The sequence below is a fragment of the Nestor notabilis genome, unplaced genomic scaffold (genome assembly GCF_000696875.1).
Source record: "Nestor notabilis isolate BGI_N333 unplaced genomic scaffold, ASM69687v1 scaffold8020, whole genome shotgun sequence".
In the NCBI taxonomy this organism is placed as follows: domain Eukaryota; kingdom Metazoa; phylum Chordata; class Aves; order Psittaciformes; family Psittacidae; genus Nestor; species Nestor notabilis.
The window spans coordinates 1-14,632 of record NW_009912393.1 but is presented as its reverse complement, the minus strand read 5'-3'; the positions used below and the strand labels follow the sequence as shown (position 1 = coordinate 14,632).

At 49.3% G+C, this 14,632-nt stretch overlaps 1 protein-coding gene across 1 annotated transcript; it reads right to left on the bottom strand.

Annotated features, from left to right (window-relative positions):
* Positions 1-2,689: 2,689 nt before the first annotated feature.
* On the bottom strand, positions 2,690-13,989 carry MAU2 (MAU2 sister chromatid cohesion factor; the record flags this gene model as incomplete). The annotated part of the gene is made up of 16 exons (XM_010019298.1): positions 2,690-2,811; positions 3,877-4,004; positions 5,496-5,586; positions 6,162-6,273; positions 6,690-6,767; positions 7,012-7,061; positions 7,802-7,885; positions 8,138-8,203; positions 8,701-8,778; positions 9,660-9,763; positions 10,049-10,139; positions 10,589-10,735; positions 11,249-11,404; positions 11,858-11,885; positions 12,188-12,282; positions 13,894-13,989. Coding segments are annotated over 16 exons (1,479 nt in total), but the record flags the coding sequence as incomplete, so codon positions are not given.
* Between the last annotated feature and the right edge of the window lie 643 nt (positions 13,990-14,632).

Here is a 14,632-nt window from a genome sequence, read left to right as displayed (position 1 = left end):
GTACATGGAATTTTAGAGCTAGAAAATCAACGAGTTCTGTTCAAATTTACATGATCTTTGACATCCTGTGCTGGGAAGAGGACTCTGCAGCAGTGCTGGACCCCACAGGGCTGCAGGCAAGTGCTGTTCTGCCCCAAAGCAAAGCCCCAGTGAAGGTCCCAGGGAAATCCCGGCCTGTTCCTCCTGCCATGACAAGTTCAGCCACCACGTTTAGCAAAGGTTCCTGTTCCAAACCTGAGCGTGCCCACGGCAGAGGCAAGTTCCCTCGAGCACTTCCTTCCCTCCCCAGGACACAGCAGGGATTCCAACTACAAAGAGCCAGAGAATTCCCACTGCAAACTGCTCTCCCACAACACAACGTTCAGCTCTGCAGGGCCCTGAGCAGCAGGATGGGGTGAGGAGCTGCAGAACCCCCCCAGACTTGGGGGGCAGCTCACTGCAAAGTCAAACCACAGCTCTCTCAAGTTGGGAGTTTTCCCATGCTGCCTTAGAGAAGCAGAACCTTTGTGGCCAACCCTTGACTGCAGTTAGGGAGGAGCGTGTAAGCAGTGAACAGCCTCAGCCCAGCTGACAACAGCCACAAGAAGAGAGCACTTGGATCACCTGAACGGGCCTTGAGCCTTTTCTGTCACTCGTCATTCCCCAGCACTGCCAAGAAAACAGCATTTAGGGGCTTAAAACCAGTTCTTGCAACTCAATGACTTAAGGAGGGAACAGCCAAAGAGTTTCCAAACACACAAAGAAAGGGGAAAGACTTAAAGACACCCATAGTGTCAATACCCCAGGTAGGATTTACCTGGTCCTTCCTGTCCAAACTCCAAGCCTGTGGCAGCAGCTGAGCTCATGGGGCTGTTCTGTCACTAGCAGAGGCAGGGACCAACAAGTGGAGCGAGCCAGGGCCACACAACGTCACCACTGAGAGGGGTTCCTTCCTGCAAACCCAGTAACACAACTCTCCCTACACCAGCAGCGAGGTTTTCCCTGGGAGATTTAACAAGGCCTAAAACATACACATCTTCTGCAAGAGTAGGGGTCTGGGAACAGCAGAGGAAACCTAAACCCCCCACTTTGGCAACTGGACAAGCACTTGTCCCCTAATATCATTCAGTGGTAAGAAGTGGCGGGTTTGAATGACAAAAAGCAAGTCTCTGAGCTGGTGCCAGACAGGGGACAAGACCCTGACCAAGAATGGCCACTGGGCTTGGACTTGATCTTTAAGGTCCATTCCAACCCAAACCCTTCCAGGATTCACAGCAGTACTGCTACAATAAAACTCCTAAAGGGTTGAGGGGGTCAAATGCTTCCTCTCAAACATTCTCCTCCTCCCCCAGAGGAAAAAGCCCTACAGAAGGGATTTTTCTGGCACATTCCTTTTCCCTCCCCCTTTTAAGCTGGGAGAGAAATATGCAGAGCTACTGAGAGGGGAAAAACACCTTTATTCAACCCTGGGAACCTCACGAGCTTGACACGGCACCACGACACCTGGCCTGGATCCCTGCTATGAAGCTGCTGCTGCTTCATGGAATAACAACTCTCCTCCTGGTTTCTGCAGCACAAACTTGGGCCTCGTCTCTCCCGTCCTGAGACAGCAGCAGGGGCCCAGGCAAGCCCAGAGAGAACTCACAGAGTCACCAGAACACCGACAGAGAACAGCAAACTCTGAAGAGTTTGGAAACAGGAAGTTTTTGCCAAGGGCAAGCCTGTAGTTTCATCACAAGCCTCTGGCTTATGTTGGAGCTGGGGTTTAACCACTGCTTTAACTCTGTACAAGTCATTAAGGCACAGATGCTGCCTTCCCTTGGCGAGGCTGCGCTCAAGGTGCAAACCGCTGCTTCCCAGTTGCTTGGCCAACACAGCGCCCAGGCAGGAGGCCAAGAAGGTGCCTCCTTCCATCCAAACCATGGCAAAGAGATGGAGAGAGCTGTGGTTCTGCCCTGCCCCGAGCAGGACCCATGGCGGGGCAGGAGATCCAAGACAGACCCTGGTGGGGGTGAAGTGGTGGCACCTTGTCACACACTCAGGATGTAGAACCTGCTCCTCTGACACCAGCACGGGGCTGGAGGCCACCCTGAAGACACCAACACCCCCCGAGCTGCGAACACCACCAGAGCTCAGAGCTCCCCATCCCATCCTCACCTTCACTGCAGGGCTACAACCAGCACTGGCAACGACTTGCACCCAGTGAGAAGAATATTACCTCAGAAACTAAATGTAGAACTTCAGGGCACCCTACAATCAATTCATGATTTAACCCAATTCTTCCCAGGAGTGGAAGGGTGCAGATTCCTGCATCATACTCCAGGGAAGGTTTGTATTTAGGCTACGAGTGGTATTAAAACTGAGTCCTCTTCATTTCCTGTGACAGCTTTTAAAAGTTAAGATATCTAAGAACTTAAGGAACAAGTGTCCTTGGGACTAAATCTTATTTCTCAGTAAGAGGAAAGCAGATTAAAACCAGTAGGTATATACACACTAGCTGTATATTCACACACATTATGTAAAAGCAGCTTAAAATGCCCTTCTCACTCTGCAAGTCTATGAAATGTACGTTGTCTTTATGCAATCTGGTTCCTACAAGGCCCTCACTAGAAGAGGAATTCGCTGCCTTTTCTTTGAAGAAAAGATTCTGCATCAATTTTTGCTCTTTTTTTTCTTTTTGTTTTTTTTTTTTGGCATTTCTTGGTGGCTTTTTCTTTGCTTTTTTAAACACATTGTCCTGGTTTCAGTTACTGTGTTTCACAGGAGACTGGCCAGGCTGGTGGTGGGTCCATTCTGGGCCTGGAACTGTACAGGAGGTGGTCCATCTGTCCACTGCAAGACAACAAAGAGCATGAGAGTCCTAGAGCTGCTGCCTGGGAGGGCCCAGGCCAGGCCAGAGCCAGCCGCCGCCTCCAGGTAATGAGACTTCATCAGGAGAAGTTGATGATCAGGTTTGACTTTGTTTCTAGAGCTCCCATCCCAAAGTGGTTCTTTGGAAGCCACTCCACATGCCCGTCATTCCAAACCTCCCATGCTGAATCCAAGGCCAGAGGTGACGGAGTGAAAGCATTTCCTGCTTTTACAGGTAGAGATGACTCACACCAATAAGCAGCACCCTCATTCCTACATGTCTCAGGATCCCTTTGCAGGCAAAGCCAACATGCAGCACCTTCCTATTGGCCTTTCTCCCCTTTCTTCTCCCCAAAGGGAACGTTGGGAAGAAGACACCAACTTCCTCCCATCTCTCATAACTGGACATGATTTCAGTCCACAGCCTTATGCCATTGCCCAGCTGCAGCTTAGGAAACCATTCTCTGTTTTAAAACCAGTGTTACCAATGTTTCTGTCAGGAAGGAAGTCAAGAGTTGAAATGCAAAGAATCCTTAAGGCAATGGCTTTGCAGACATCTCATGGCGTTAACTGGAAATCCACGTTTAGAGGGAAGTCAAAAAAGCCCAACCCCCAACTTGGAATGCTGAAGTAGCAGTAGGAAATGTACATTTAGCAGCACACAACAAAGCATTCCCCAGCACAGGCAGCCTGGATCACCTAAACACTAAACCTGAGAGCACACGAAGTGTCTCCAGAAGCAAGAGCTGTCACCAAAATGAAGTGGCCACCTGCTCCAAAAGTCATTAAAAAACATACCTGTAGGTTCTGGTCTGTCAAGGAAACACTTCTAAGAGACAAAGACCCTACCCACTAAATACCTTTATAACAATGCCCTACGTGAGCCACGCTTCCTCTTTCTGTTCTCACTCCTGTTGAGCTACTAGGGAGTAGGTTGAATTTTGGCAGCTCAGAAGCGTGCTCCGCAGGGGAAAGGGCCGGGAAAAGCAAGCAAAGGGGGTTGTTCTGCCTCCAAACTGCTCCAGCTGCCGGAGGAAGCTGGCTTACCGTGATGAGGTTGTGCTCGGGAAGGCTGCACGCTTCAATGTGGTCCTGCAGGAGCTGCTGGGAGAAGTTCTGGTGCATCTGTGCTGCCTCGTGGGCATCCATGGCGTTTCCACAGGCCTTGTTCAGGTCTGGAAGACAGGAGCAGCGTGTGCTCACCTCGAAACACCCACTTCCAACTGACCTCTGCTCTCGGGAGACTCTTCCCTCTAGTTGATGACTGAATCGCATCCTGAAGTCAGACCAAGTGAACACCTCCACGAGAAGCAGGGGAACCCGGAGCCTCCCCTTTTTTGATGCTATTTTAGCTTCCAACTATTAACTATTTCATTTGAGGAGCTCTAAAAGGAGGCAGCAAACTCCTCACCCCAATAAAAACCCGAGAGCAGTTTGCATTTGGCTTTTTAGCTCCCAGCCCCATCTAGTGGGGACGGGACAGACTCGCAGGCTTCCCTCTGCAGCTCCACTTCTTTTCCATGCAAATTCTTGGGAACCACAGCCCCCTCCTGCTTTGCACACACAGAAAGCTGCTCCTCGTGTCTTGTTCTCTGGGAGCTTTACTCACAGGGATCAGCTCAATCAGGTTTCAGACTGGGAACCTACAAAGGAGCAGGCATGTTTTAGGTATCACAGATGAGCAGCACAGCATGGCAAGGGCTGAGCTACTGCTCTTCCTATGGCTGGAAGTGTGGTTGTGTCCTTTTACTCCTCATTAGGCACCTTTTCTTCAAGAGAAGGTAGTTCTAGAGAGGAAGATCTTTGGAAATACCAAAGCAGAAACTGCCTCTTGTTGCTCCCAGGCTACTAGATACAACCAGAGGTCCGTGGGGTGAGGTTTCAGCCAGAGCAGGTTCAAACTGGACTCTTGGCACATTTTGTAGGAGAACTACACTTGGACATGAGGAAGAAAAGTTCTTTCAATTGCAGTTTTGGAGCAAAGGCAAGAGCAAAGCAGCAAATAAGCCTGGCCCATAGTGCTCAGCACAGCGCAGGGGGAACGTGGCAATTCAATACACACTGAAGCTGTGGGGTAAAGGGTAGAGTTGCTGCTGTATTTTCTACTGAGAGCAAATCCCTTGCAGCATTAATGCTGACAGTCTGCTAAGGCACTGGTCAATATTTGAACAAAGCATCCTGGGGCCAAGCCTGGACCACAGGAAACAATCCTTACGTATGAGGTACAGCACCATGGAATTGTTTAGGTTGGAGAAGACCTTTAAGATCATCAAGTCCAACCGTTGTAGTAGTCTCTGCTGTTGAATCAAGCTCATAAACAGAGGCAAAGCCTAAGTGAAAGGTTTATTCCACTTGGAAGTGCAAAGAAAAGCAGAGCAGCACCAGCACCAATGGAGCCCTTTCCCAAGGGGCACCCGTTCAGGTCTTAGCATCACAAACTGCCATCCAGTGACAGCAGGAGAAACCCAACTGCTGCCAGCATGGGGACGCTGGAGCCTTCTCACTTAGGGGTCCTCCAGCCCCCCAAATCCACCCTGCTATTGACAGCATTGCCAGAGGCACAGAGCAGGGCTGCAGCAGCACTCACTCGGTGCTGGCAGCACCACAACCCCCCAGCCCCAGCCTCTTTGCTGCTCTTTTGGAGTTCAAGCCTTCTCCCAACTTACCTCTCAGCAGAGCTGAGGACCAGAGCTGCACGGACATGTCTGGGATCTTGCTGGCAAGCTGCATGGCTGGCACCACCATGTTGTTGCTTTCCTAGGGAAGAGCAGATAGCAAAATTCAATGGATAGGAAAGATTTGTGGCCCCTCCTGCAAATAGACCTCACCTCGAGATGTTACATTTGTGACAAAATGTGTCTACTTCAACCTCTGCCATGTTCTAACTACCAAGGAGAAGTGCTGAATGGGGCAATAACCCAAACACACTGTATCTAAAGCTGTCTGGAATTCTGCTCTGGCCTAGGAATTGTGCAAGATAAGGGAAACACTTCATGCATTCTACGGGGAGGAATTAAGGAGCCTGTTCCCAACAATTCCTTTCCAAGCAATCCAGCTGAACCATGGTGTTTGTCCTTTATTCAGCATCTTTCTTGAAGTGATTTCAGGCATTACAGAAACACACACCTGTAGAATAGACTTCAAACACCTTTAACCCTGTGAAAGTGTTATTAACCACACAGCTTCCAGCTCTGGAACCATGTACCTCAACAAGCTGCCAGCTGCTGGAGGGACACCACTAAACACACACCCTCAAAACAACACCCACTTCGCAACAGGTCCTACTGGCAAGTGACAAGTGGAACATTTACATGGCAATAGCAGAGACTTACCCTGTGATTCCCCAGCACATAGAATATGTGGCCCAGGAGCACGAGGGAACACGCTGTCAGTCGGTTCAAGTCTTCTGCGTTTGACATTTTCAATGTTTCTCGCAAGAATCGCCTTAAAGCAGAGCAAAAAGGGTGCTTCAAACCCTCCCCTTCGCCTCCAGTCTCTGAGCTGCTTTATTAAGAACCAAATGAATCCAACTGGTAAATATTAGCAGTCAGGACTAACCGTGTGCTGCAGGTGACCTTAAACAAAGGGCTTCACTCCCAAACCTCACCTTTCATTTAGCACAACTGAGTGGTAACAGTCCTCCTTTGGAAAGCTTTGCTCTGTGCTGCTCCAGAGGGAGCACTGGAGAGATCTAAACCCAGCAGCTCCCTGGTGCTTCCTCCCAGGTAAAACAGAAGGTGCCCAAATCCCCAGGGAGAAAGAGCTACAGGTTTGCAAGGGAGGCCTCAGGGTTTTTACTTTGATCTTAACCAGCTTCATTTCATGTCTCCATTTTGCTCTCTCCACCCTTTTATACTCACTTTGCCTCGTTGTATCTTCCTTGGAAGAAGGAGAAGAGACCTCGGATGTAGAAAGCTGCTGCTCGAAGACAGTGAGAGCTACGGACAAAGCAAGGTGTTGGAACGCAGGTGCTGCACGGGGACCAATGCAGCACACACCACATTCCTTGGAATTGCCCAATAATCCAACCTCCAAATAAAACATTGCATTTAACACACGGGCAGAGCTTCTGCCTTCAAAAGAAGTTCATGATTTTGTTTTCTTTTCCAACAGCCCATTATAAATCCAGTATCACCATCACCAACACAACAGCAGCATAGAAAGAGCTTCTGGAATTCTCACCTCACAGGAAAATTATGGTCTGGATTTATCCTTTCCAATAAGCTGTAAAGCTGCAAAGTGGGGAAGGAGAACAAAAAGATAATCAGCATTCCTCATGTAGCAAGGCTGAGATACCACAAACACACTCGAGGTTCACTTGCACTGCTCTGATCATAGCACAGACATACCAACATTAAGAATTTTCACACCCATTTTGACCCTAAAATCAGGTTTTATACAAAACGGGCTTTCCCTGACTTCACAAAACTCTCTGGACAATGCCAACATTTCCTCAGGGAACTTGCAGCTGTCAAAGCTGAGCTGCTCCAGAGCCCCACGAATGCTCCATCGGGTTTGCTCTGGAATTAAAACCAGAAATCAACTAAGAAACTCAGAGTGCTTCATTCTCAGCCTTGCTCTCTGAGGGGTACTGTGTGTTTGCTGAAGAATCAAAGCATCGTTCACGGCCTCTTCACAAGAAACCTCCAAGTGTGTGTCTGGGAAGGCCCCGCGAGGGCTGCGGCAGCTGGAGCGCGGGGTTCCTGCGGCTCCAGGCACACACGTGCACCTTCCTGCCCCGGGGGTTTGCCCAGCCCCGCCGGGGTTTGTGTCACCTCATAAACCCCCTGCACAGCTGGAAGCTGAAGAGAAGAGGCCGGGTGAGTCAAGGGGAGTCCCTGGAGCAGGAGCTGCCTGGCGGGACAAGGCGCTGCTCTGCAGCGTGCTCAGAGAGAAAGGCTCATCCCAGCGGGGCAGCAGCTCCCTCCGAGGAGGTGCTGGTGTTTCAAACAAGAGTCACAAAGCAGCTCACCTCTTGGTGCCGGTTGCCTTCCCTGATGTACACACTGGCTAAGTTGGTCACAATAAATGCCCACAGCTCTTGATGTGTAGTGAGCTAAAACAAACAAGATACCAACAGCACAGTCAAAGCCTTCAGCATCTCGCCCAGGATTTACTCACCCATATAAAGCACAGGTTTGGTGGCTGATATTTTGCCATCTCCTGACCTGAACTGGCTATCAACACAGAAAAAACCCCAAACTAATGCAACTGATACAGTCTCCAGGTTTCCCTTCCAGCCTCAACTGTTCAGTGACCCCCACAATTGCAGCATCCCTAAGGAAATAGTTTGGGAAGAGCATCTTACCCTCAGTGCTGTAGTAAACTGTGCTTCTGCGTTGTCCATGCAGTTCACAGAGATGCAGTAGAGCCCCTGCAGAAGACACGGTGTTTCTAAGGTAACACAAGAACACAAAGAGGAAAGGCCCCCACAAAGCCACAGCAACCCCAGGGATTAACAGGAATAAAGGCAACCAACGAGTCTTAGTTTTGGATGGATCTGGGAAAAAGGACACAAATTCCTTCAAACCGGTGTGCTCCTGTAAAGCCCCCTCATTTAGCCAAGAAACCCCCCGTCTCCCATAACACTCAAACAGTTCCCACAACATGTGCACAGTATAACCCTCGTGTAGTCACCTTGTATGCTTACTATCACGCTACGCATCACTTCGTTTAAGAAGGGATTTAAGCCTTTGATAGGCTTCAACAACTCAGGTGTGAATCCCCAGAGCAGGACTGGCCAACGCAGCCCCACTGCTGAGCAGGAGATCTCAGTGTCTGCAGCACCACGGGCTCCTTAGCTCCTGGTGAGGAGTCTTGGGAAGGGTCTTCCAAAGAGTGAAGAGTTTACCACTAATCACAGACACTTACTAAGAGGGTGTGCAGCTGGGCAGCGTGGTTGGAGAACAGCCTGGGAGACTGCTGGCAGAGCTGGCACACTTGGGAAATCTGGTAGCAGAAAAAGAAGTATTTAAGATACTTTCTTCATCTCATTTTATGCCCCAAATCCATCTGCTTGTGTCACACGTGTCACAGGATGTGTTAGGGATCAGTTCAAGACTCAGGTCATGGTCCTGGGCCCAGGCACACGCTCAAACCAGGTTTGGATTCTTTGCTCTGCAGCAGCTCCACCATATGGGGGCTCCACCGGCAAAGCCAGTCACAGATCTCTGCTGCCACGCTGGGAATGGGAGTTGGAACACAACAGAAAAGGTGGAATAAGGACCTTTCACAGGGTAGGAGCTTGTGAGGAGCTTCAGAAGCCAGAAGCAATGACTATTCTTTCAGCAGCTGAATCTCCCCCCACTCCACAAGTGCACCCCTGAGGCAGCTGACACGGATCCAGCAGCGTGTCCTCAAAGTAAGGGATGGAAAACCAGGATTTTAAAATCCCAGAAAAGCAGCACAGTTCTTTCTTGCATTAAGAACACTCTTCCTTCCCCCCACACTATGTGAGAGGAGGAAAGGGCAGAAAGGCAGGGAACCTTCGAAACTGAGAAATACTCCGAAAGAGCAGGAACACAAAGAGATAAGGGAAAAGATACCAGAGGCAGACTGCAAAGTACGATCAGGAAGCTGGAGGCACCCATCAGTGTTGACTCCATGAGCAACTCCAAAGTGTTCTTAAAGGAGCTATTTAAGAGGAGGCTGATTCCATGGCCTCGGGGTCGCAGTAGCAGAGCATCGTTACGCCTGAAAGTACCTGTCAGTTTAACACTGCTGGAATCCTCATCTGAGCCCAGGTTTCCTCCTCAACACTGAAATTCCCATGTTTTACAAGCAATCACAGCTTCCATCCACAACCAGGGCAACGCTGACACCCCCTTTACCTCCTGCAACGCTGTGGCTTTGTGTCCCGTGACAAGCCGACACATGATAATGTGTTCCAACAAGATCACTTGGAATGACGACAGGATAGGACTGCAGTCCAGCACTGGAAAGGGAACAAAAGGAACTCCATAAGTGAAGTTAAGACAATATTAACATCTTGCCCCACGCCTACAGCCCAGTTTACTGAGTTACAATAACCCGCCCCAAAAACTTGACTTCTGTACCCAAAGTAACCATCCAGTTATAAACCAGAGGGAAGTTCTTTAATGCAGCAGATACAGACTGACAGAGCTGTCCCAGAGAGCTACATAAGGTTGCTGTGGTCTTGTTTTAACTTAAATTAGCAACAAGGAATGGAATCTTGCATAATTATAACCCTTATCCTTACTTTTTAGCTTCTCTAGCTGCATGAGTGCTTTGTCTGTGTACTTCTGAGCCTTCTCCAGGTACCCTGCTTGCATGGAATGCATCACTGTCACCTGCCAGAAAACACAGGAGAAGTTACAAGGAATGATCTCTGCAGAGAGGAAAGGTCTGGGAAGTTCCCACAACTCCTCAGCCACCAGCTTTATAAACTCACTTGTGACACATTTCAGATTATAACCACATTCAAGACACAGCGGGACTAGTTACAGGGATCTGAAGTCAAGATTGTCACTGTGGTGGCAAAACTGAGCCAGCACAGCTCCACCTCCTCCAAGCCAGTATTTGATCTGGATTTGAAGAAAGTTACATTCCAGTCTCCAGGCTTCTTGCACAGTCTCTTCAATCACTGACAGCAACAGCCTCCCAGATACTGTGGCAGAATCAAACTGCCAGTGGAACATACAGCAGCAGCACATGGTCTGGATGTTACACTGGCTCCGAGCAGTCCCAAACCAGCCCCTCAGTAATGCCAATACACGTTAAGTAAGGAAAGAGCTCTCACCAAGTAGACCAGCACACACATGTGCTCCTTGGGCAGCCAGTGAAAGAGGTCAGCGGGGTTGCTGGGCAGGATCTCGTCGTCGTGCAGGGTGGAGATGGTCTGGATGCACTGCTGCAGCTGCTTCAGGCACGGCTTCACGCTCTTCACCTGCACGACAGGAGGCACATCCCATGGAGCTGCTGCAGCCCTCAGGTTTCAATGCTTCCTTGCTTGGGAAAACTTGCCAGGCAATAAGTAACCCCCAAATTCAGGAAATGAGACCATGCATAAGTCACACCAGCACCTACTCCAGGATTAATAACAAATCATAGAATCACAGGATGGTTTGGGTTGGAAAGAACCTTCAGATCATCTAGTTCCAACCTCCTGCCATGGGGAGGGACGCCTCACCCTAGACCAAGTCACCCAAATCAGCCCTTCATATTCGCCCAACAACCCACAGCCACTCGAAATGTCTTTCAAACTCAGACACGAAGCCTGTTACCGCCACCAACATCCCATGGAAGTGAGAGCAGCCACCGTGGTTCTAAGTGGACCACAGTAAAGCTTTCCTCCAGGAAGAACACCACTGCTTTCCTCATTTCATCCCCCCAGACCAGCTCGGTTCCTCCCGGGGCAGTGTCTGCTCCCCAGTTTCACACGGGCACAACTCCCACGCACCTGCCCAGCGTCCAGGTAATGTGTGACCTGCAGCACTAGGAAGAAGACCCGTAATGACTCTTTCTGGATGGGGTTTCCTTGCCAGTTTTCAACTATCTGCCCACAAAGGGTAAGGAGAGGGTGCACCTCCTGCAGCTTCCGTTCCATTAGAAGGAGCTGTAATTGAACAGGAAAGAAGAAATCATTCTTTTTGTGCTAAATGCATTAAACACCTGAAGAACCACAACAGAGCCCCGGGTACATCCATCTCCTGGAGACAAAGCCAGACTCAAAGCCCTCTTATTGCAACAGCACCAGCCTTTTCATGTGGCCAGATCCCTTCACCCTGAATTACAAGGGCTCCAGTGACCATTTGCAGTTGTTCTTTCTCCTTGCAGAAAATTTCGTTGTCATCGTGAAGGAGAAAAGCAAATAAAAGACAAAGCTATTCACAAGAACCTCCCAAGAATCCTGCAGGCTTCAGGCTTATCCCAGATGTAGTTTAATACTGGGCTTGCTCACGTGAACAAACCAGAATAGCTAAAGCAGAGATAAGCATGCAAATACCTTAAAACAAATGGTCTCTGTGCATTAGACTAGTTAAATAAGTAAACAGTCCATCCAACTTACCATGCCCTTGCTTAGCAGGAACAGTGCTCTGAAATGAAACAGAACATCAAAATCAATAGAAACAAGTTACTCAAACCACAACTGTCCAGAGAAACCCTGAGGAAACCCCCATAAATCTGCCATTCTCCCCCTCAAAAGCAGACAAAAGAGCATTGAGGAACCTGCCCCAGAAAACAGGTTTAAAAGCAAGACGGAAGCCTTCAATCACAGCCATGATCCCACCTCCCTGTAATCACATCTCTAAATAAAACCTGAGTATCTCCAAACAAAAATAAACAGCAGCAAGAAAAATCTTTCCTGTGGGAAAGGCAAAACACGCCCGGAGCTCACCTGGTGTATTCTGAGCCCACCACCCGGGCGTACTCTGCTCCAACGCCGAGGAGGTCACACGCAGATACTAAGTCTTTTTCAAGTGTGTGTAGTTGCTGAAATGAAGAAAGGCTGTAAGAGACCAGCACGTTCTTTGGGAACCTGATGAGCAATGGCTACAAGTGCAGTTCCTCCTGTGCTTTACACGTGACAGGCACTAAACTGGTACTTCTTGAATGTATGATCTGATTTTCGAGGCATTCTCCAGGAACACCTGCTATTCTCCAAAAAGAAAAGGCTGTAACATAGAATTGTGGAATCAACCAGGTTGGAAAAGACCTTTAAGATCATCAAGTCCAACCATTACCCCAGGCCAAAGAAAACACCTCAGCCCCATTTTGTACCACACAAAGCTGTTGTAATTCATTACAATCACGTGCAGGTCAGACCCAAACAGCTCCAGCACAACTGTGGACTGTTACACTGGAACAACTGGAACAACAGAGGGTGTTTTCCAGCAGGAAGAAGAGCAGAGAAAGGCTGAGGCTGATGCCACAGCACCTCCCACCCCTCCTGCCTGCCAACTTCTCCACCTGCTCCAAACTCAGCTAGGAGCCACAGAGCTGTACAAGAGGCACCAAGGCCTCTGCAGTCAAGCAAAAGCCAGAGAGGAAACAGCACCCAGAATACAGCAGAGAATGTGAAGCCTCAAGGAAGGACCCTTTTGGAGGAAGGTACTGAGAAAAAACACCTGAGCTTCCTCTGAGCGCTCGGGCAAAGCAAACATTTGTCCTTTAATAGGAAAAGGAGGCTCTCCAGGATTCACTGTTCCTAACGTACACCGAGGAGCTTGGCAATTCCTTTTCAGACTTGGTCTGCTTTGTTAAGCTCCTCGGGAAGGGGGAAAAGACAAGTCCAGGTGACTATGAAGACAGTCTTCAAAGATCAAATTGGTTCCTAACCCACCCTCCACTGCAGAGACCTGCAAAGCGCAGTCAACTCCCTCAAGTGCTCTGTTAAACGCCTCGAGGCTCCTCAGGAGCAGAGAAGAGGCACAACCTGGAAAAGCAGGGGTTGTTCTTCAGGAGTCATCTGCTCCTCCTGCTGCTCAGTTCACTCGGGATGTGCTTCCCACCCACTGCACTGCAGCTCTCGGGAAAAGCAGCACTTTGAAGAGCAGTTACACAGCTGAGGCCTGGAAGAAGCGTCACCCCCCCAAATCCCAACAGGCACCAGTTTGCTTCTCCAAGGGAAGACGGTCCAACCTGTGCAGCTGAGGCCACGCTCAGAGCGCGTTACAGAGACCTCTGCACCGGCTGCTCTCCCCATCCCGTCCCATCCCTGCACACTAATTACCTTGAACATAATCAAACACACACTCCAGGCTGGCAAACTCCAATTCCAGCAGGTTTTAAGGGAACATTTGTCCTTCCTGCAAGCCATAAGGTGGATTTGACTTTGCTCTGCCTCCAAATCCCTGTGTTTTAGCACGGGGTGATCCTTGCTGCTTTCTCCCCCCATATGCCTTCAGCAAGCAAAAAGTGGAGCTGGATCCAACCTGGAGCCCACTAATGTGTCAGTATTACGAACTTCTTCTGTCTCTCCTTTAACAACACGGAGGTGCTGGGTGCATCCAAGCTCTTTTTAAGGAGAACAGGGCTGTTTTCTAGCCCTTTTCCCCCAGTCCCAGTGCTACAGTAACAGCTCCATGAGTCTAAATCACTTACTGCAAGCTGAAAAAGCAATCTGCAGTGCCAGTACGGGGTCTGCTGGGAGATCTGGATGGCTTTCCTCAACAGAGGTTTTGCTGTATCCACTGAATTCTGAAACAGAAACACAACCCGCCCAGTGAACACAAAACCCAGGCTGCTGGGAACGTCCTTGCTACCAACAGCAGCTTTTCAACTCGTTGTATTCTGTGTTGACCCTTAATATGTGAGAAGGAAGAAAACCCATGTATGTAAGACACACATTCACAGCGGACTCGAAGTCTGCTCAAAAGACTTCTCTCTTTAACAGCTTTGGCCATTATTCTGAGCTGGGCTTTCTCCCGGCATGTGAGAGCAAAGCAAACACTTGCTTTAATGGAAATAAAGACAAGTTAAGGCTTTTCTAGAGAAAAAAGAGTGAAAACAGCCTGGGAACACAGCAAAAGCCTGAGGAAAACCATTTGCTTCCCCCCTCCCCCAAATGAGCCTGCCTTTGTCTAAATAAGGGCTAAAGAAATCCTTTGACCAAGGAAACTTCCTCTGCGCTGCAATTCCAGCAGCGACTTTCACAACCAGAAAGACCACAACTTCGGGCTCGCGCTTTAGGGCTCAGTCTATTCCCTGCAGCCGAATAAACCTCTAAAAAGTTCATAAACCCCATCACTACCAGCACCATGGTCACTGCGAGCCCAAAGACCGCTTCGACACAGCCCTGCAGCCCCAGGACAACCGGGAGCACCACTCACCTCCTGGCAGT